At 47.3% G+C, this 22,696-nt stretch overlaps 1 protein-coding gene and 1 long non-coding RNA gene across 2 annotated transcripts; one reads left to right on the top strand and one right to left on the bottom strand.

Moving 5' to 3' along the window:
- Nucleotides 1–2,726: 2,726 nt before the first annotated feature.
- Nucleotides 2,727–18,485, bottom strand: LOC309516499 (uncharacterized protein). Its single transcript, XM_082195264.1, has 8 exons — nucleotides 18,384–18,485; nucleotides 16,677–17,301; nucleotides 14,602–15,696; nucleotides 14,233–14,270; nucleotides 13,306–13,357; nucleotides 11,446–11,556; nucleotides 8,926–9,549; nucleotides 2,727–4,591 (listed from the first exon to the last, which is right to left on the bottom strand). The coding sequence occupies exons 1-8, from the start codon at nucleotides 18,385–18,387 to the stop codon at nucleotides 3,493–3,495; spliced, it is 3,648 nt and encodes a 1,215-aa protein (XP_082051390.1). The 5' UTR covers nucleotides 18,388–18,485; the 3' UTR covers nucleotides 2,727–3,492.
- On the top strand, nucleotides 9,953–11,420 carry LOC309517174. The gene is made up of 2 exons (XR_014213166.1): nucleotides 9,953–10,675; nucleotides 10,964–11,420. It is a non-coding gene; the product is annotated as an uncharacterized lncRNA (long non-coding RNA).
- Nucleotides 18,486–22,696: the final 4,211 nt, after the last annotated feature.

Below are 22,696 nucleotides of genomic sequence, written 5' to 3'. Positions count from 1 at the left end.
AGCAGGCGTCTTTTAATTTCGTAACTGCTGTCACCATCTGCAGTGATCATGGAGCCCAAGAAAGTAAAATCTCTCACTGCCTCCATTTCTTCCCCTTCTATTTGCCAGGAGGTGATGGGCCCAGTGGCCATGATCTTCGTTTTTTTGATGTTGAGCTTCAGACCATATTTTGCGCTCTCCTCTTTCACCCTCATTAAAAGGTTCTTTAATTCCTCTTCACTTTCTGCCATCAAGGTTGTGTCATCTGCATATCTGAGGTTGTTGATATTTCTTCCGGCAATCTTAATTCCGGCTTGGGATTCATCCAGCCCAGCCTTTCGCATGATGAATTCTGCATATAAGTTAAATAAGCAGGGAGACAATATACAGCCTTGCCGTACTCCTTTCCCAATTTGGAACCAATCAGTTGTTCCATATCCAGTTCTAACTGTAGCTTCTTGTCCCACATAGAGATTTCGCAGGAGACAGATGAGGTGATCAGGCACTCCCATTTCTTTAAGAACTTGCCATAGTTTGCTGTGGTCAACACAGTCAAAGGCTTTTGCATAGTCAATGAAGCAGAAGTAGATGTCTTTCTGGAACTCTCTGGCTTTCTCCATAATCCAGCGCATGTTTGCAATTTGGTCTCTGGTTCCTCTGCCTCTTCAGCTTGCACTTCTGGGAGTTCTCGGTCCACATACTGCTTGAGCCTTCCTTGTAGAATTTTAAGCATAACCTTGCTAGCATGTGAAATGAGTGAAATTGTGCGGTAGTTGGAGCATTCTTTGGCACTGCCTTTCTTTGGGATTGGAATGTAGACTGATCTTCTCCAATCCTCTGGCCACTGCTGAGTTTTCCAAACTTGCTGGCATATTGAGTGTAGCACCTTAACAGCATCATCTTTTAAAATTTTAAACAGTTCAGCTGGAATACCATCACTTCCACTGGCCTTGTTATTTGCAGTGCTTTCTAAGGCCCATTTGACTTCACTCTCCAGGATGTCTGGCTCAAGGTCAGCAACCACACTACCTGGGGTGTACGAGACATCCATATCTTTCTGGTATAATTCCTCTGTGTATTCTTGCCACCTCTTCTTGATGTCTTCTGCTTCAGTTAGATTTTTACCACTTTTGTCCTTTATTATGGTAATCTTTGTACGAAATGTTCCTTTCATATTTCCGATTTTCTTGAACAGATCTCTGGTTCTTCCCATTCTGTTGCTTTCCTCTATTTCTTTGCATTGCTCGTTTAAGAAGGCCTTCTTGTCTCTCCTTGCTGTTCTTTGGAAATCTGCATTCAATTTCCTGTATCTTTCACTATCTCCCTCGCATTTTGCTTGCCTTCTCTCCTCCGCTATTTGTAAGGCCTCGTTGGACAGCCACTTTGCTTTCTTGCATTTCTTTTTCATTGGGATGGTTTTAGTTGCTGCCTCCTGTATAATGCTGCGAGCCTCCATCCATAGTTCTTCAGGCACTCTGTCCAGCAAATCTAAATCCTTAAACCTGTTCCTCACTTCCACTGTGTATTCATAAGGGATTTGGTTTAGATTGTATCTTACCTGTCCAGTGGTTTTTCCTACTTTCTTCAGTTTAAGCTTGAATTTTGCTATAAGGAGCTGATGATCTGAGCCACAGTCAGCTCCAGGTCTTGTTTTTGCTGACTGTATAGAGCTTCTCCATCTTTGGCTGCAGAGAATATAATCAATCTGATTTCGATGTTGCCCATCTGGGGATGTCCATGTGTAGAGTCGTCTCTTGTGTTGTTGAAAAAGCGTGTTTGTGATGACCAGCTTGTTCTCTTGACAGAACTCTATTAGCCTTTGCCCTGCTTCGTTTTGATCTCCAAGGCCAAACTTGCCAGTTGTTCCTTTTATCTCTTGATTCCCTACTTTAGCATTCCAATCCCCTATAATGAGCAGAACATCCTTCTTTGGTGTCACTTCGATAAGGTTTTGTAAGTCTTCATAGAACTGGTCAATTTCAGTTTCTTCAGCACCAGTAGTTGGTGCATAAACTTGGATTACTGTGATGTTAAAAGGTCTGCCTTGGATTCGTATCGAGATCATTCTATCATTTTTGAGACTGCATCCCAGTACAGCTTTCGCCACTCTTTTGTTGACTATGAGGGCCACTCCATTTCTCTTACGGGTTTCTTGCCCACAGTAGTAGATATGGTAGTCATCCGAACTGAATTCGCCCATTCCCGTCCATTTTAGCTCACTGATGCCCAGGATGTCAATATTTATTCTTGCCATCTCATTTTTGACCACATCCAACTTACCCAGGTTCATGGTTCTTACATTCCAGGTTCCTATGCAATATTTTTCTTTACAGCATTGGACTTTGCTTTCGCTTCCATGCATATCCACAACTGAGCGTCCTTTCGGCTTTGGCCCAGCCGCTTCATCAGCTCTGGATCTACTTGTACTTGTCCTCCGCTCTTCCCCAGTAGCATGTTGGACACCTTCCGACCTGAGGGGCTCATCTTCCAGTGTCATAACTTTTATATGCCTGTTGTCTTTGTCCATGGAGTTTTCTTGGCAGGGATACTGGAGTGGCTTGCCGATTCCTACTCCAGGTGGATCACGTTTGGTCAAAACTCTCCACTATGACCTGTTCATCTTGTGTGCCCTGCTCGGCGTAGTTCATAGCTTCTCTGAGTTCTTCAAGCCCCTTCGCCACGGCAAGGCAGTGATCCATGAAGGGGCCACCATCGATAGATAGATATTATTTGTTTGTTTGTTTGTTTGTTTGTTATATACTGCCCTTAATCATAAGTCTGCAAGGGCAGTTCGCAGAATATTGGCTCCCTAGCAATATGTTTATTTTTCTAGAATACCACATTTCAAATCTGGAATATCCTTAACCAGTTAAGGATTTGCAAGGTTGAAAGCAGCACATATGTAAACACAAATATGTATTTGTAACATAGGAGTTGGAGAGAAAGAAACCCTGTTTTTAAAAAACACACAGCAAAGATAGGAAAGGCTTGGATATGATCTCTGAGTAATCCTGAGAGCCTGGCCTACGCCAGATTAGCCAGTGATCTAACTCTGTATAAAGATGCTTTGTATGATTATAAGAACCTTCGGCAGGGTTGGGGAAGTTTAAACAATTATGTGGTTGCTGTCAAGGGGCCTCAAGAGCTAGAGCTCACCTGATAAAAGCATCTTTGCTCCTTGTGACCACCCATGGACCAACTAGGCCCCAACCCCAGAACTGCCAGATTACATCTGAATCTGTCTCAACAGGATCTGTCCCAACTCTGCCCCTTGATTTATCTCAGGCGAGGTAACCGGTGGCTTTTCAGCCATTGTTGGACTACAAATCCCATCACCACTAATCATAGGCCATACTGGCTGGGAGTGCAGGGAGCTGTAGTACAGCAAGAAACATCAGTTAGGCCACCGGATGCCCTGATCCTACTTTTCCATGCACCTGCCCTCACCTATTCAGCATAAGGTCCTCAAATATAGAAGGACATAGCACTGGTTTGGATGGGCGGATGGGAACACTAGTTAAAATAAGAAGTTGGCAGCTGGAGCGGGACATATTCTTGACAGGTGGGGCCACTCAACGTGTGGCCGCATTCCAGGAAGTAATAAAACTCTATGTATCCATATTGTGGAGAACATGTGTACCATTGAGCACCAGCCCTGGCCTCCAGATTGTGGGTACACCTCTGCAAAAGTTCATTACCACGCCAGCCATCATTGTCCCAGACTTCTATGTGAACGGGGTTTTCATGATTCAGCATGACAGTCCCAAAGCCCAGGGTTTCATACCACCAGGGGTCATTATCAGATGGGACGATGCTGGTCCTCAGCGCTCGACCTTGAAAGACAACTCTGACATAAGCATCCGTGGCTGTGAAGTGGTCGCCCCAAAGGTTGGATCCTCTGGTCACAACAAAGGTGAGGTGTGCCCTGCCCCGCTGTCGGGCACAGCACATGTTGTTGTTGAGGCCATCCTTCTGACAAAGGCAGGTGCATTGCTCAGCTGAGCTCTGGGAGCTCCAACGTGGACACCGCTGTGGACACTCCCTCTTCAGGGCCTTCTGGTTTATATGACTCGCAATGGCTTGCTTCAGCAAATCCCTCCTTGGGTCCTGGTGGTTCAGCAACATGTGCAAGGGCTGGAGGGAATAGGAAACCAGCCCAGGCTGTGCTTTTGCACTGTTCTTCCATTCCGAGAAGAGTTGAGCTCCTCTGGCTTTTGAGAAGAGAATCTCGATCTGCTTATCTCCTCCCACAACTTCAATGTACTGCCTGGCATAGTTTTCATGCGAGACTCCATGACTGTAGAACTTCTGGATCGCTTCACACCTGGCATTTTGGGAAGTGGACCCAAATACCTCGTTGTCTCCCAAAGAAAACCCCCACTTTAAGCAATCCTGGATGCTGGAAGCTGTAACCCCCCACAAGGCCATCTTGCATGTCTGCACAGCCAGCAGGTGGCGAACTCGGCCCCCAAGGTCTACCTGGCTGATGTAGTGGGTGCCATAGCTGTCGATAAAATGCTGGTATTCCTCAGAGTTGTTCTTTATTGGCAGCTCGGCCACATGCTGGGCAAAGTGAGAGGACAGCGGTGAGGGTCTATGGGGGAGTCTCAGCCTGCTCAAGAAGAGAAAAAGAGGAGCAAGATATTAGAAGCAAAGCTTATAGTTTTGCCCACACCACCCACACCCATAATCCTCCATCTTTTTGAGGGAAAGGAAGCCTGCAAAGTTTCAGGGATCTTCTTCCTCTCCAACATGTTATCCCTCCCCTGTAAAGGCCCACAGAGCTTCCTGCGAATCAGAAGAGAGGAAGCGTACACATACAAGAGGACTTTAAACACAAATTTGAGCACCTTGAATTGGAACTGGAAACGAACTGGCAACCAATGCAGCTGCTTTAAAATGTAGTGGGATATATGTTAGAGCTAAACCTGGCATGTCCAATGTCTGTTTCGGGGGCCTAATCCGCCCCGCTGGTCGATTTAATCGGGCGCCTGTGGCAGTTTATCTCCTAGGGTAAAATCCTAAAAAAACCAACCTTCAATCTTAAAAAAAGCTCAACCTCAACCCTAAAAAAAACAACTTTGGTCATCCCTCACGCATGGTCACGTCATTAAATCTGGCCCTCTTTGTAAAAATCCCAGCCAGTAAGCTGGCTGTAGCATTTTGGAGGAGCTGAAGTTTCTAAATGTTCTTCAAGGGCAGCCCCATGTAGAATGCATTGCAGTAATAATAATAATAATAATAATAATTTATTATTTGTACCCCGCCCATCTGGCTGGGTTTCCCCAGCCACTCTGGGCGGCTTCCACAGAAACCAAAAAACACTAAAATATCATACATTAAAAGCTTCCCTGAATAGGGCCGCCTTAAGATGTCTTCTGAATGTCAGGTAGTTGTCCATCACCTTGACATCCAATGGGAGGGCATTCCACAGGGCGGGCGCCACCACCGAAAAGGCCCTCTGCCTGGTTCCCTGTAGCTTCGCTTCTCGTAATGAGGGAACCGCCAGAAGGCCCTCGGCGCTGGACCTCAGTGTCCGGGCAGAACGATGGGGGTGGAGACGCTCCTTCAGGTATACTGGGCCGAAGCCGTTTAGGGCTTTAAAGGTCAACACCAGCACTTTGAATTGTGCTCGGAAACGTACTGGGAGCCAATGTAGGTCTTTCAAGACCGGTGTTATGTGGTCTCGGCGGCCGCCCCCAGTCACCAGTCTAGCTGCCGCATTCTGGATTAGCTGTAGTTTCCGAGTCACCTTCAAAGGTAGCCCCACGTAGAGCGCATTGCAGTAGTCCAAGCGGGAGATAACTAGAGCATGCACCACTCTGGCCAGACAGTCCGCGGGCAGGTAGGGTCTCAGCCTGCGTACCAGGTGGAGTTGGTAGACAGCTGCCCTGGATACAGAATTGACCTGCGCCTCCATGGACAGCTGTGAGTCCAAAATGACTCCCAGGCTACGCACCTGGTCCTTCAGGGGCACAGTTACCCTATTCAGGACCAGGGAGTCCTCCACACCAGCCCGCCTCCTGTCCCCCAAAAACAGTACTTCTGTCTTGTCAGGATTCAACTTCAATCCATTAGCCGCCATCCATCCTCCAACCGCCTCCAGGCACTCACACAGGACCTTCACCGCCTTCACTGGTTCTGATTTGAAAGAGAGGTAGAGCTGGGTATCATCTGCATATTGATGGACACCCAGTCCAAACCCCCTGATGATCTCTCCCAGCGGCTTCATATAGATGTTAAAAAGCATGGGGGAGAGGACGGAACCCTGAGGCACCCCACAAGTGAGGGCCCAAGGGTCTGAACACTCATCCCCCACCACCACTTTCTGAACACGGCCCAGGAGGAAGGAGCGAAACCACTGTATAACAGTGCCCCCAGCTCCCAACCCCTCTAGATGGTCCAGAAGGATGTTATGGTCGATTGTATCAAAGGCCGCTGAGAGATCCAGCAGAACTAGGAAACAACTCTCACCTTTGTCCCTAGCTCGCCGGAGATCATCAACCAGTGCGACCAAGGCAGTTTCAGTCCCATGATGAGGCCTGAACCCTGATTGGAAGGGATCCAAATGGTCCGCATCCTCCAGGCGTGCCTGGAGTTGTTCAGCAACCACACGCTCAATCACCTTGCCCAAGAATGGAAGATTTGAGACTGGGCGATAGTTGGCCATACTGGCCGGGTCTAAAGATGGTTTTTTAAGAAGCGGTTTAATGACCGCCTCTTTCAGCGGATCTGGGAATGTTCCCTCACAGAGGGAAGCATTCACCACCCCGCAGAGCCCATCGCCCAGCCCTTCCCGGCTTGCTTTTATTAGCCAGGATGGGCAAGGATCAAGGAGACAGGTGGTTGGTTTCACGCGTCCAAGCAGCCTGTCCACATCCTCGGGGGTAACGGGTTGAAATTGATTCCATGCAACTTGACCAGACAGGGCTCTAGCACTCTCCCGCCCCAGCCCTGCTCCCATGGTGGTGTCTAGCTCCTTCCGAATATGAGTGATTTTATCTGCAAAAAACTTTGCAAAATCGTTGCAGGAGATCTTGGGGTCTTTACAAGGCCCCGGTGGTAAAGGTGGTTCCGTTAAATTGCGGACCACCTGAAAGAGTCTCCTGCTACTATTTTCTGCAGATGCAATAGAGGCGGTGAAGAAAGTCTTCTTCGCCGTCGCTATCGCCACTTGGTAGGCTCGACGTTGAGCTCTAACCTGTGTCCGGTCAGATTCGGAGTGAGTTTTCTGCCACCGACGCTCTAGCCGTCTCAGCGATTGTTTCATCGCCCTCAGCTCCGAAGAAAACCACGGGGCTGTCCGGGCTCCATGCAATCGGAGAGGGCGCTTCGGAGCCAGACAGTCGATAGCCCTGGTTAACTCCGCATTCCAGCGGGCCACCAGGGAATCAGCTGAAAGGCCATCAACATGGGATAAAGCATCCCCTACCACTCTCTGGAAACCATTTGGATCCATTAAGTGGCGGGGGCGGACCATCCGAATTGGTCCCACCTCCCTGCAGAGGGGAAGGGTCGCGGAGAAGTCCAGTTGCACCAGGAAGTGATCTGACCATGGCACTTCTTTGGTTTCACTTTTACTTAGTGTCAGATCACCCACGTCACTAGAGGTGAATACCAGGTCTAAGGCATGTCCATGACTATGAGTTGGGCCCAACTTATTCAGGGACAGCCCCATGGAGGCCATGCTTTCCACGAAGTCCCGAGTGGCCCCTTGTAAGGTCGTGTCGGCGTGGATGTTAAAATCCCCTAGGACAACCAAACTAGGTGTCTCCAGGAGAACATCCGCCACGACCTGGAGCAGCTCGGACAGGGAATCCTTGGTGCAGCGGGGAGGTCGGTACACCAAAAGGAATCCTGTACTGCCCCTATTGCCCAACTTCCAGAACATGCACTCAGAAAACTGGGTCTTCCCAGTAGGACGCCTGGTGCAAACTAATGACTTCCTAAAAATCACTGCAACCCCCCCTCCCCGCCCACATGACCTGGGTTGCTGTGCATAAGAGAAACCTGGTGGGCAAGCGGCAGCAAGGACAGGCCCATCTGCCTCATTCAACCAGGTCTCTGTCACACAAGCCAGGTCAAATCCTCCATCCACAATCAGGTCGTGGATGGCAGTGGTTTTATTCATCATTGACCTGGCATTACACAGCAACACCTTCAGGTTATGTGGGTTTCCCCTGTTGATTCCAGTATCCATCTGGTCAAGGCCAGACCCGGAGGCAGGGATAGTCTTCAAACAACGACTAAACCTGCCTCCTCGGTAATGACATGGTCTGGTCTTAGCGTAACTCCGCCTCCTGCCCATAATCCAATCTGGGAGTTAGCAGAGCATGGAAGACAGTGGCCAGATAATTTCTCTCCAAAGGGGCCCAGAACTGGTGAAGTAGGCAGTGCTGGGGCAAAATACTGCTAGCCACCAAGGTTACCTTAGCCTCCAGTGACAGTGTTGACCAAAGATATGGTGACAATCAGTCAATCAACTGGTGTGCATTATTTCCCAGGACCCACCCCCGGCTCTTCTGGGACTGAACTCTTGATCTGAATTGCCCTGCCTGACCTGGCCACTTAACCACGTCCAGCCCACTTCCCTAATTCCTGAACATCTGAGCCTGCAACCAAGCTGATGATCTGCCTCCTATTATCCTTTCTTTCTATTGGCCCTCCCCAAAGCAAGAAGAAAGCTTCCCTTCCTCCTTTGTTTGAGTCTTCAGTAACTCTATGTATGAGAGCTTTGTGGAGTTTTGTTGAATGCTATCTGAATTGAGAGAGAAGTCTAACAATGGAATAGTAAGAACGAATGAATAACTGAACCCTGTGGGGGCAGAACACAGTTCACTAGAAACCTCTGCTGGAATTGCTATATCTGTTTGATCCAACTTCCAGTTGAGGACGCCCGCTCATCATTTACTTTGATTGTATCTCTAGAGGGATACTGATGCTCACCTGTAGTGTGTGCAGTAGACCTCTTGTCTCACAAAGCTGTAACTGTCATGCTGGGATTTCTGATGTGCATAAATCGCCATCCGGGAGTGAGATCCAGCAAGGGCCACCCTCATCTTAGGCAGCTCCAGCCCTAATTTGCTCAGCACTGCGCCGAACCCCAGCTCCATGTCCAATCCCAAATCTGCTTTCCAGTCATTCTTCACCTCCGTGGCCATTGCATTGGCAACATCCACATCCAAATTCTCCACGGAGCTGCTGACCTGCCGATGGCACGAGCGGACCACCTGCCAGTCCGCGACAGCTAAAGGGAGTTTCTGCAGATGCCCGTTCATCAAGCGATTCCGACAGAGGATGCACGTCCCGTTGGGGCCCTGCCATTGGCTGGTGTCCACCACAAACGCTCCCTTTCTCTCCAGAGTGGTGATGTCAACCCCCTGACCAATATAGGTGTGGCCAGGCACAAAGGTGTCCTGCTTCATGCAGATGGAGCTGGGGTGCCGATGGCAGTCGCTGGAAGTTGTTGGTGGAAGTTGGAAGAGAAATAGGAGGAAGGCTGCTAGGAAGAGGTGTTGTTTGGACATGATTGTTCTGCTGTGATCCTCCCCCCGCCAGTGGGGCAGATGGCTTCAAATTACCACGGGAAATAAAACAGAGAAGACCTATTTGCACCATTCAGGCATTTCCCACATTTGAGAGTCCCTCTTTCCACATCACCTGTTGCTACCTGACCCTTTCTAACTGGAGGTACTAGGAACTGAACCTCTTGGCTTCTACAAAGTAGATGCTCTACCACTGAGCCATGGCTACTCCTAATTGTATATGCTAGGCCAGGTGTGGGGAACCTTAGGCCTTGCAGATGTTGCTGAGATAAAGCTCTCACCAGCCCTAGCAACCATGGCTCAGTTGCAAGGAATGTAGGACCTATTGTTCAGCAACAGGCTGGAGGACCACAGGCTGGGTCATGGGTCACCAGCATGGAGCTAATAATAATAATAATAATAATAATAATAATAATAATATTTTATTTATACTCCCTTCCTGGTTCAGAAAACCGGGCTCAGGGCGGCTAACAAAAAATTTAAAACACTTAATTGATGCAACAAAAACCAGCATAAAATACAGTGTAAAACGTGAATAACAATAAATCCAGAATTCAAAAATCAATTTAGGGGGGAAATCCATCCAATAAACATTAGATGATCACCAGAGCTAGCTGGCTAAATTAGTCCTATTTGGGCCAGCGAGGAGGCCAGGGGAGAATTAGCTGTGGGATCCCAGAGTGGGTAATCTTCATAAAAAGGGGAGGGGGAGGGAAGGAAGGGGAATAAAAGATCAGGCTAAGTTCAAATTGAAATCAGATGTTGATGGACTTGCAACTCCCATCAACCCCAGCCAGGGCTGTCAGTGGTCAGGGATGTTGCTTTAGTTGAGCAATGCCTGAACACTGGCTATTCCATAATTAGACTGAAGTTCTAATGATGGCCACCCAGTGAACTTCATGGCTGAGGAGGCGACTCAATGTACAGCAGGAACATAAATATGAAGAGGAAGCCTTGAGACTAACCATAGAAGTCCCGATTTCCATCTAAAAACAGGCATGTATAATCTGGGCACCAGATGTTCTCCCTAACCTAGCACTGTTGTCTTTTCTTTCCTAGCCTGGTGACAAGTAGAAGACTAACATATGTCACTTCCCCCAAGATAGAGCAGCAACAAGGAACATCTTGGGAACACAGAACATCAGTCTGGTGTAAGCCCAGATGCACTCTGCATGTTAAATCTTTTATGCTGGGAGTGCCTGTGGGGTGGTGGGGGCTTCCAGCTTGTGGGTGTAATTAGGAGTACAAGGTGGAATATAAACTCATTTAGAATAAATAATGAATATAGTAGCAAGCTTACCTGTTCTGTAATTTCCGAACTGCTTTGCCTTCTCAGTGTAGTACGTGGGACTACAACAGCTGGCTTTCGGTTTCTGTTCCCACCAGTTCCCTCCCTTGCCAACCGATCTGCTTTGTGTTTTACATGTCTCTAAACCAAGATTGGATTGGTGGACACTCACTCACCCCTCCACCCCTGAACGGACAGGACCGCACCCAGTCGCATTCTCAGAAAATTGGATTCTTCTTTTCTTTCCCACTGTTTCAAATTCTTGTGTTAATAGTGTGAATTATAGGAGTTACAAACACCAGTGTATTTTTGTGTGTGTGTGAGAGAGAGAGGGGGGTGGTGGTGGTGGATGCAGGGGTTTCCTGATGGCGTGCTCTCTCTCTCTCTCTCTCTCTCTATATATATATATATATATATAGCAAGAAGAGGGATGAACCCCATCTCAAACCCTCTTATGACCCAATTCTTTATCCACTCCATAGCTTTGTAAATACCAAAAGCAGTCTGCCATTCCAGTCTGTCATTCCCAGTTCGAATCAGTGACTGCTACAGTCATGGAGCCAAGAAGGAAGGCCTTCCTTTGCACATAATAAACAAATAAATATTTTTTTTGGAAGGATTGTCCTTTCTTACCTTTGGCTGAGAGCTCCAGTGGCAAGGAAAGGTTCCACAGGTTGGTGAGCCTGAGAGGACCACTTCAGACTCCTTTCTTTTGAGGTTGAAAATTCAAGACAAAACTGAAACCATCATACCAGGATAGTGAGTGGCCACTAAACGGACCGTTTGCTTTTGTGGGGAAATTCCTTATAAGGAAGCCTCCCCCCCCCAATGCAAAAAGTTTGGCAGAGGCCTCATAAAAGAAGTTCCAGTTGTTCTAGGTAGTAGGGGAACATTTTGGCTCCCCAGGCCAGATCCTTATTCTTATTAGATCTAGCCTTGTGGGGCAAATGTGACAAAGGGGCGGGGATACCCATCTGTCAGTCACCACAATGATGTCAGGTGATTGGGCATGTTGGGACTTCAAAGCGCCATGTAGAGCGATACCGCCAAAGCCTGCTTTCCACTGACCTTGGCTCAACTGATGGGCTGTGGACCCAATACCTGTTTTCTCTTGCCTCTGCATGATCAGGAGCATACAGTGGCACCTCTGGTTACGTACTTAATTTGTTCCAGAGGTCCGTACTTAACCTGAAACTGTTCTTAACCTGAAGCACCACTTTAGCTAATGGGGCCTCCTGCTGCCGCCACGCCGCTGAAGCCCAATTTCTGTTCTTATCCTGAAGCAAAGTTCTTAACCTGAAGCACTATTTCTGGGTTAGCGGAGTCTGTAACCTGAAGCGTATGTAACCCGAGGTACCACTGTACTATAATGTTCCCGATTATGCACTGGCAGTCGTGTCTCTACCTGTCCCATAGATCAACATCACATGTATAGTGGGAGACTGGCATGTTAAGTACAATTGTTTAATTATGATGATGATTCTCATCAGATCCAGCCAGCATGGCCAATGGCCTGGGATGCAGCCTAACAAATTATTATTGCCAGTTACAGTTTTCAGGTTAAATGTACATACAGTGGTACCTCGGGTTAAGTACTTAATTCGTTCTGGAGGTCTGTTCTTAACTTGAAACTGTTCTTAACCTGAAGTACCACTTTAGCTAATGGGGCCTCCCGCTGCCACCATGCTGCTGCTGCACGATTTCTGTTCTCATCCTGAAGCAAAGTTCTTAACCTGAGGTAATATTTCTGGGTTAGCGGAGTCTGTAACCTGAAGTGTATGCAACCCGAGGTACCACTGTATTGGTTGGTTTATATCTACTGATCAGACAAGCTTTATTCCTGGAGAAAACATTGTTGACTTGATCCAAATGGCACTCAATGTGACACAGAATCTGACTTGGGGTGCGGGGGGGGGGAATTGTCTCTCTAGACACATTCAGAGATTTTGACTATGTGGAGTGGGTGTTTCTGAAAAGGTTTTTTTTAAAACACACACAGACACACACACACACACACACACACACATCTAAATTTAGAAATGATTTTATCTTTAATTGATCTTGGGGTTGTCTGCAACAACAGCCACAAATGGATTCTCTTACCTGAGTGCACATCTTAAGACAGGACCTAAGTAGGACATCCTTTGTTCCCACTGCTATTTGCATTGATCACTGAAACTTTGGAGAATAAAATTAGATTGTATTTATCCAGTAGGCATTCGGGGAGTGCTTGTACAATGCTGTAAAACATCTGTAAAATGCTGGTGACTTTATAACATAATATGCTGCAAAGAAGAAGGAAATCTCAACTGAGGGTACTCATCTCTTTCCCTACTCTGATCATTGTCACTTGCAAGCTGCTTCCCCCCCATTCCCCCCCTCTCCCACAGACCTCCTTCCCTTTTGTATTATTACACAGCACCCCAATCTCTGAGCAGTGCGAAATTCCAGGGGTACTAGGCGTGCTTATCCGGGGTCCCATATAGTGCTTACCAAAACATCCCAATTACATAATCACTAGGTGGGATAACCACTAAGATTATTGCTAAGGACACAAGGCACAAGGAAAAGCCCATAAAACACCATAAACCATGCCCGGGGGAAGGCCGGAAGCAGGTCCTGAGCTCAACAGCACTGTTGAGTGTGGTGTAGTGGTTAAGAGCGGTAGACTTGTAATCTGGTGAACTGGGTTCAATTCCCCGCTCCTCCACATGCAGCTGCTGGGTGACCTTGGGCTAGTCACACTTCTCTGAAGTCTCTCAGCCCCACTCACCTCACAGAGTGTTTGATGTGGGGGAGGAAGGGAAAGGAGAATGTTAGCCACTTTGAGACTCCTTCGGGTAGTGATAAAGCGGGATATCAAATCCAAACTCTTCTTCTTCCAAACTCTTCTTCCCACCTCTGACAGTGGAGGTAGAATCTAGCCATCATGCCTAGTAGCCATTGATAACCTTCACCTCCATGAATCTATCTGATCTTCTTTCAAAGCCTCTTTTAAAAGCCATAGCTATCTCTCTTGGGAGCAAATTGTTCCAGAAGAGGAGCAACTGGACCCAGCTGAGCCCGTGGTGTGGAATTCCACCTCTTCCTCTACAGGTCTAAAAACAATTCACTTTTGTTACTCTGGGCATTTGTATCAGGAGAGGTGGGATAGACAGGTTTGTCTAGGGAGTTTGCTGTGGGCTTTTATCGTGTCCCGCAGAAGGTAGTATTTTCACCACCACTATAATGAATAAAGCTCATTATATCTGCTCTCTTGCAACATATTTATTTTTTCAAAATACCAAATTTCTAATCCGGAATGTCTGTAATCCATGGAGGATTTTGCAGGGTGAGGTGCATAAAAGCAACGCATGTGTAAACACAAATATGTATTTGTAACGCAGGAGCTGGAGAGAAAGAAACTGGTGATTCACCCACTCTTGTGGGGCTGGGAATCTCCAGACACTGACTCATAGCTACAGGAAAACAGCAGAGATAGGAAACAGTCTTAGAGATGATCTCTGTGTGAGGGATCCTGAGAGCCTGGCCTCTACCAGGCAGAGTATAAGGCGAGACAAACAAGTGGTCTCACTCTGCATAAAGATGCTTTTTATGTTTATAACAATGTGGACCAACTAGGCCCCAGATCTGCCAGATTCCTTCTGAATCTGTCTCAATAGAGTCTGTCTCAACTCTGCCCCTCAGTGGTGGGGGAACCTGTGGCCTTCTGGCCGTTGTTGGACTACAAATCCCACCGTCCTGAAATGAATGGAACAAGGAAAAAGCACTGAATTAGCAGGGGGTGACTAGTTGAAATGAGAAGTTGGCAGTCGTAGGGGGACATAATTTTGACAGCTAGGGCCACCCAACGTGCGGCCACATTCCAGCAAGTAATAATACTCGAGGTATCCATGAGGCGCATAACATCTGTGCCGGATAGTCCCAGCCCCAGCCTCCAACCGGTGGAAACAGCCCTGCAGAAGGTCATCCCGCCAGACGTCTTTGTCCCAGAGCTGAACCTCAAAAGAATTGTGGTCTGCCAATGTGACCGTCCCAAAGTCCAGGGTTTCCGACCACTGAGGGTTGTTGTCGTTTCTGACGACGCTGGTTCTCATTTCTTGACCTTGGAAGAAAATCCGAACATAAGCATCGGTGGCCGTGAAGTGGTCGCCCCAAAGCTTGGACCCGTTGACCACAACAAACGTGAGGCGGGCCCTGCCTCGCTGCCAGGCACAGCACATATCGTTGTTGAGGCCGTCCTGCTGACACAGGCAGGTGCATTGCTCACCTGAGCTCTGGGAGCTCCAGCGTGGACACTGTTGTGGACAGTCCCTCTTGAGGGCTCTCTGGTTGATATGGCCCACAATGGCTTGCCTCAGCAAATCCCTCCTTGGGTCTCTCTGGTTCAACAATGTGTGTAAGGGTAGAAGGGAGTAGGAAACCATCCCAGGCTTTGTTTTTGCACTCTCCATCCATGCAGAGAAGAGTTGGGCTTCTCCAGCTTTGGAGAAGAGCATCTCCACCTGCTTATCTCCTCCCACAACTTCGATGTGCTGCTTGGCATCAGCGTCCTCGAGGATTCCACGGGAGTAGGCTCTCTTGAGATCTTCACACTTGGAGCTCAGGGAAGCGGAGCCAAACAGCCAGTCAACTCCTAGAGAAGCCCCCCAATTCAAGCAGCGCTGGATGGTGGAAGCGGTAATCCCCCACAAGGCCATCTTGCACGTTTGCACAGCCAGCAGGTGGCGCAGTCGCCCACCCAGTTGCACATGGCTGATGTAGTGGGTGCCGTAGATGTTGATAAAATGCTGGTATTCCTCGGAGTTGTTATTCCTTGGCAGCCTGGCCACAGCGCGGGAGAAGTGTGAGGCCAGCAACGAGGGTCTCTGGAGGAGTCTCAGCCTGCACAGGCAGAGAAAAAGTGGAGCAGAATCTTGTAAGCAAAGTTTATAGAAAGTTTATAGCATTCTGTACTGAAGGAGCAAAGATTGTTATTATTATATTGTCTGCTCTTCATCCTGGAATGGTTACAATTAAAACATGATGCATAAAACAACTTAACAACCACAGAAACAAGGTGGGTCTTAAAAATGTGCACAGCAAGTGTCAAAAGGAAGGGAAAGAAGAAAAAGAAGACCCAGTGAAAGAAAAACGGATACAAAAACTTATGGAATATGCAGAAATGGTGAAGCTTGCTGGAAAAATAAGAAATCAAGATAACAAACTTTTTGTAAAAGAATGAAAATGATTTATGGAATATTTACAAATAAACTGTAAACAGATAAGAACATTGGCAGGATTATTGTAATAACCTGCAGTTTTATAAGAGTATATATTTAAAGTAGACGAATAAATGAGTAAATTGAGTTAATTTGGAATATGCAGAAATATATATATATATATATATATATATATATATATATATATATGAACCGCAGAAAGAGGGGGAAGGAAGTCGAGTTTTGAAATGTTAAAATGTTTGTAAAATCATTGAAATGTATAAAGCTGAACATAATGAATGAATGAATGGCCGGGTAAAGAGGTGTGTCTTCAGCATTCACTGAAAGCTGAATTATGAAGATGCCAGACCCACCTCTGTGGGGAGGGATTCCACACCGTAGGAGCTGCCACAGAGAATGTCTTCTCCTAGGCCATGCTTCTGAGAGTGGCGGAGAAACCAAGAGGGTCCCCTCTGCTGCCCATAACACCCGAGGGGGTCTATAGGGAAGGAGGCAGTCTTTCAGGTACTTAGGTCCCGAATCGCTTAGAACTTTAAACACTAATTTGAGCACCTTAACTTGGGCCCAGAAATGAACTGTCAACCTGGGCAGTTGCTGTACCAGACCACGCAAGTCCCTCTTGAGAGAGCTACTGGTGCTCACCTGTAGTATGCGCAGGAAATCTCTTGCCTCACAAAGCTGTAACTGTCCTGACGGGATTTTTCATGTGCATAAATAGCCATCCGGGATCGAGACCCAGCAAAAGCCATGCGGGCCTTAGGCAACCCCGGGTCTTCTTCCCTGTCGTTGTTCGTCTCCATCTCCAAACCCAGGTCTACTTTCCAGTCATTCTTCACCTCCATGGCCATCGCGTTGGCGACATCCACATCCAAATTCTCCACGGAGCTGCTGACTTGCCGATGGCACAAGCGAACCACCTGCCAGTCCACGCCAGCCAAGGGGAGTTTCTGCAGCTGCCCGTTCATCAAGGGATTCCGGCAGAGTTTGCACGTCCCATTGGGGCCCTGCCATCGGTTGGTGTCCACCACATACGCTCCCTTTCTCTCCAGAGAGGTGATGTCCACCCCCTCGCCAATATAGTTATGGCCGGGCACAAAGGTGTCCTGCTTCATGCAGGCAGATCTGTGGAATGTCTGGCAGTGGCTGGAAGTTGTTGGTGGAAGTAGGAAGAGAAATGAGAGGAGGGCTGCTAGGAAGAGGTGCTGTTGGGACATGATCGCTCTGGTGGGATCCTTCACTCCAGGAGGCAGGAGGCTTGTAAATAACCCTGCAGAACAAAACAGAGAGGGCTTCTTTGCACTGTCTAGGCATTTCCCACATCTGTGAGCCCCTCTTTTCAAATAAAACACTCAGCCTTGCTTAAATGAACTTTTCTCTCATCCTACTGGGCGTCAGGGAGCTGTGTTTTACGAAGTCACACTATTTGTCTGTCTAACCCAAGACTGTCCACTCTGGCAGAAGCTCTCCAGGGTGTAACGCAGAGGGTGTTTCACATCACCTGTTCCTACCTGGTCCTTCTGAACTGGAACTACCAGCAGGTGACCCTGGGACATTATACGTGCCAAGTAGGTCTCTCCCCCCCCCCGCAACCCATGGCCATTGCTAATGTATCTGGGGCCCAGTGTGGAGAACCTTTGGCCCTACACTTTGGTTCACGACAGCTCCCATTAGCTCCAACAAGCATGTCGCAATGGCTAGGGATGATGGGAACCTGGAGGGCCACAGCTTATCCACAGTGGTTTAAGGGCATGGGTGACCAGCATGGGTGCTCTTTAGATGTTGCTGGACTCGCAATTCCCTTTAGCCCCAGACAGCACCGTCAAGGGTCAGGGATGTGGCTGTAGCCTAGCAATGTCTGAAGAGCACCACATGGGCTATTCCCTCATTAGGATGAAGTTCAACAACTTGCCCAAGGACTGGCCACCCAGTGAACTTCATGGTTGAGGAGGCCACCGAACGTACAGCAGGAACGTAAACATTAAGAGGAAGCCCTGGAACTAAGCATGGACGTTCCGATTGCAATCTAAAAGCAGGCATGTACCACCTGGGTACCAGAAGCTGTTCCTGACCTGGCACCATCGCCTATCCCGCTCTCTATTTTTAATAGCTTGGTGACAGGCAGAAACCCAACAGATGTCACTTCCCATGCCATAGAGTTGCAACAAGGAGCAAAGCTTTAAGCGTTACATATCTTTGCATCTTGGGAATGCAGAACATCAATTCAGTGTAAACCCAAATATACTCTGCATGATATTCATTTGGGCGGGGGGGGGGTTTAATTAAGGGTATACGGTGCAATATAAACTCATTCATAATAATAATAAAAATGAATGCAGTGGCAAACCTTACCCATTCTGTCATTTCCAAACTGCTTTGCCCTCTCAGTATATATTACATGGCGCTACAACAAATTGTCTTTCCATCTCTGTTCCCACCCGCAGGCTATTTTTCCAATTCCCTCCCTCTCCCACTGACCTACTTTCTCTTTCATATTCTTGCTAAACAGAGATTGGACGGGTATAAACTCACTCACCCCTCTGCCCCGAAAACGAACAGGACAGTTTCCAATCACGTTCTTGGCAAATAGGATGCTTCTTTGGCCTTCCCGCTTTCTTCTTTTGCAGCTGCTTCTAATTCTGGCACACATGTCTTGGATTATAGGAAAATAACAAAGGCCAGTGTGTTGTGTGTTTCTGTGTCTGTGTGAGAGGGAGGGGTTTCCTGGCGGCTTTCCTGAAAAGTGGTTTGTGTGTGTCTGTGTGTGTGTGTGTGTGTGTGTGTGTGTGTGTGAGAGAGAGAGAGAGAGAGAGAGAGAGAGAGAGAGAAGGAGGAGGAGAAGAAGAAGAAGGGTGAACCCCAATCTCAAACCCTCTTAACACCCCATCTTTTCATCTGTCCCACTTCTGCAAACACTAAAGGCCTCTTCCGGGTGTGATTTAATGTTTCCAGCCTGTCATTCAAGGATTGCTACAGTCACAAAGCTTTTGCACATTAAAAAAATGAGAGTTTCGAAGGGTAGTTCTTTCTTACCTTTGGCAGAGTCCAGTGGAAAGGAGAAGCTTTCTACATGGGTGAGCCTGAGAGAACCGCTTTAAACTCTTGTCTATTTGAGGTTTAAAATTTAAGACAAAACAGGAACAATCATACCAAGATAGTGAGCGGCCACTACTGGGGAAAAGGGACTGTTTACTTTTGTGAGGAAAAACCTTATAAGGAAGCCAATTTTTAAAAAAAATAAAACAAAACCCAAAATGTCTGGAGGGGACCTCATAAAAAGAGATGCAATGGAGCCAGGATGTGGAGAAACCATTTGGCTCCAAGAAGCCATATCTTTATTTATCCTTATCACGGCTAGCCTCATGGGCCAAATATGACAAGTAGGCAAGTCTGCCAGTCACCGCAATGCTGTCAAATGATTGGGTGCCTTGAAGTCCCAAAGTCGGGACTTCAAAACACAATGCAGAGCTGCATCGCCAAAGCCTGCTTTCTGCTGACCTTCGCTCAACCACCCATCAATCCAGCAGCATGCATGATAAGAAGCCTAATATAAGGCTCCTGATTATGCATTGGCAGCCACATCTCTGTCTGCCCCATTCTGACATCACATATACAGTATAGAGTGGGACAGGTGTGTATGGTTTTGGGGGAATGGCCCTGCAGGCCAAATTTGAACCCCTGGTGACTCACATTTGACCCACAGGTCAGAGGGATCCCACCTGTTCTGCATGCAATGCAAACTAAAAAGTATATAATTCCATGGTGAAGAGAGGGACTCAGGTTGGATGCTAAGCTTATCGTACCAGATATCTTTGTCCCAGACCTCTAGCTTGACCTCATTGTAGCCTGTCAGCATTAAAGTTCCAAATCCAGGGCTTCAAACTACCAAGGGTTGCCATTATCTTCAATGAGCCTGGCCCCCCTTTCTTGACCTTGGAAGAAAATTTTGACGTAGCCATCGGTGCCACTGAAGATGTCACCCCAAAGTCGTACCCTCTGTGCACAATAGATTTGAGGTGTGCTTTGCCCTGCCCCCAGGCACAGTTCTGTTTGATTTGATCCAGTGGTAAAATGTGGGCTTCTCCAAGGAGGTTGTATCTACTCTCATGTGCAAGCCATAGCTAGGTTACACATAATATATGGACAGCTAACCTCTACTGAGTTGGGACGCAGGTGGCGCTGTGGGTTAAACCACAGAGCCTAGGGCTTGCCGATCAGAAGGTCGGCGGTTCGAATCCCCGTGACGGGGTGAGCTCCCGTTGCTCGGTCCTTGCTCCTGCCAACCTAGCAGTTAGAAAGCACGTCAAAGTGCAAGTAGATAAATAGGTACGGCTCCAGCGGGAAGGTAAATGGCATTTCCGTGCGCTGCTCTGGTTCGCCAGAAGCGGCTTAGTCATGCTGGCCACATGACCCGGAAGCTGTACACCGGCTCCCTCAGCCAATAAAGCAAGATGAGTGCCGCAACCCCAGAGCCGGCCACGACTGGACCTAATGATCAGGGGTCCCTTTACCTTAACCTCTACTGAGCGTATTCCAGGAGTTTCCTTAGCCAATGAATTGAAATGTGCCTTTTCAAGAGCGAAGGGAGAAACTAGAAAAAAATACTGTAGTTTCATCCTGCAGAGTAATTCAAATCCATCTTCAAACCCCTTATGGACTCACGAGGTAATTATTTATTTCAAATGGCAGCAATTCAGAAGTGCCAACTGCCCTTTTAAATGTTTCCACAAATAGGAGCCTCTATATCTTGCTCTGCTTTTCTTTGGACCATATCAGCAAGGCCGAGAGTGGAGCCCTGTCATCTGGGCATACAGACTGCCCAGGCTTGCGCACTATTGAATATCATTTCAGTGCTGCTAACGCAGCAGTTTGACTTCACCCCCGGAAGCAAACTCTATTGTCTCTTAAGACAGATGGATGCCGATAACAACAACCACCTGCCCCTAGGGTGAAAAACATTTTGATCCTGAAATTCTAGTGCCTTCATAGTGGAGGGGGAAAGCAGGGAAATTTCTCAGCTAGGAGATTATTCCCATACCTCTACCGAGTTCGCTCACCTCCATGTTTCTTTTGAGAACTGTCCAATCTCTCATAAACATAACATAAACAATATCAGAGCTTATTAGATTCCTCACCACACATCTTACCCCTTAAGTCTCTAGAGGGAGGACCTGGCAGAGATGACCTGAAGGTTTGAGGAAAGTGCTTTGTTTTTTGTAACCCCTCAAAATGGAGAAAAAAACACCGGATGTTCTGATAAAGACATTCTCTCTCTGCGTGTGTCCCTCACTCTCTCACACACTGTAGCAATATTTCATTTTGGTGGTTTCAGCTAAGAAAACAGAGCAGTTGTGCAACAGCAGAGAACTGGAATGTTTTCCCTTGTCCTTTATTATTTAAGCCAGGAATTTTCGTTTCATATCCAGAGAAACACATGACAAACCTGCTGAAGCAGGCTGTATTGTGAACAGAGCTGAAACAGAGCAGAATATGCTCAGCAATTATTTGTAAACAAACCTTTCAGCTAAAAAGCCCAGCTATGCAATGACTTTATTGTGGATTTTGATAAAAGCTTCTAAATCTAATCACATTAGAAGCTAAAGGGGGAAAGGAGCACTTGCATCAGAGAGTGCAGTCACAGGATTTGCCCTTTGCTACATCCCACCTCAGATGTTGGTGGGACACCCAAAACAGCTTCCATAGGAAATCACCATTCATGGACCATGTCTGTATGGATGAAGCTGCTTCTTTAGGTATCCTGGTCCAAAGCCATATATAGCCTTGGAAATCAGAACCAGCACTTCTGAGTTCCTCCCAGAAACTAAGGCATGTGTCACCGCGACCAGACCTATATTCTCAAGGAACAGATGTAACTCTTGAACCATCCTCATTTGGGTGAAGGGCTCTCCTGACCATGGCTGTCCCCTACATATTCAGGTTCAAAGCCAGATTCAGCAACATAACCCTGTCCACCTATCAAATTTGGCCTGTGAGGCTCAAACTGATAAACATCTGCAGAGCCAAAAGGCCCTTCACCCCTGGCATGGAGCACTCACATTGAAACTCTTTTTATGAGGCTGCCTCCAGATTTAAATTTTTTAACAATGGCTTCTTTATAAGGAATTTCTCACATAAACAAATACGATTCCTTTTCTTCCTTCTGGGAGCCTTTATCCCTGTATGATTGTTCTGGTTTGACTGGGATTTTCAAACCCCAAAAGAAAAGGGTTGGGAGCGGTCCTCTCAGGCTTGCCAACTTGGCAAGTCTCTGTCCGTGCCACTGAGCTCTGCTACGGAGAACAAAGAACAAACTGCCCAAAATCCATTTTGGAAAAAATGCGGAAAGGAAGGCCTTCTTGACGCTATGATTTTAGCAGTCCTTGTTCCAAACTGGGGATGGCAGAATGGATAAGTTGTACCCAGATGCCTTTAGTGTTTGCAAAGTAGAATGGGTAAGGATAGGGGGCTGAGGGGACTCAACCACTCTTTGTCTTGTCTTCCACACACACACACAAACTACATTTTCAGAGAAGCTGCCAATAAAGCCCTTCTTCCTCTCACCACCACATCCTGCCTTTGTGACTCACTTATAATTCAACCCTTGTTTTCCAGAATTGAAAACTGCTGGAAAGGAGGCAAGTACTAAGGCAGAAGAATCTTACTTG

This window comes from Podarcis vaucheri (genome assembly GCF_965113315.1).
Source record: "Podarcis vaucheri genome assembly, chromosome: 13".
Lineage (NCBI taxonomy): Eukaryota > Metazoa > Chordata > Lepidosauria > Squamata > Lacertidae > Podarcis > Podarcis vaucheri.
The sequence above is the reverse complement of the archived record's forward strand: the minus strand, read 5'-3'. Positions and strand labels throughout refer to the sequence as shown.

Bases quoted from the DNA above. Each gene is read 5' to 3' on its own strand.
- LOC309516499 (XM_082195264.1), bottom strand. The intron at 13,358-14,232 runs GTGGGTGAATCA...TTGTGTCCTTAG, and splicing joins AGATTCCCAGCCCCACAAGA to CAATAATCTTAGTGGTTATC. The intron at 11,557-13,305 runs GTAAGCACTATA...CCTGGTATGATG, and splicing joins TATGTAATTGGGATGTTTTG to GTTTCAGTTTTGTCTTGAAT.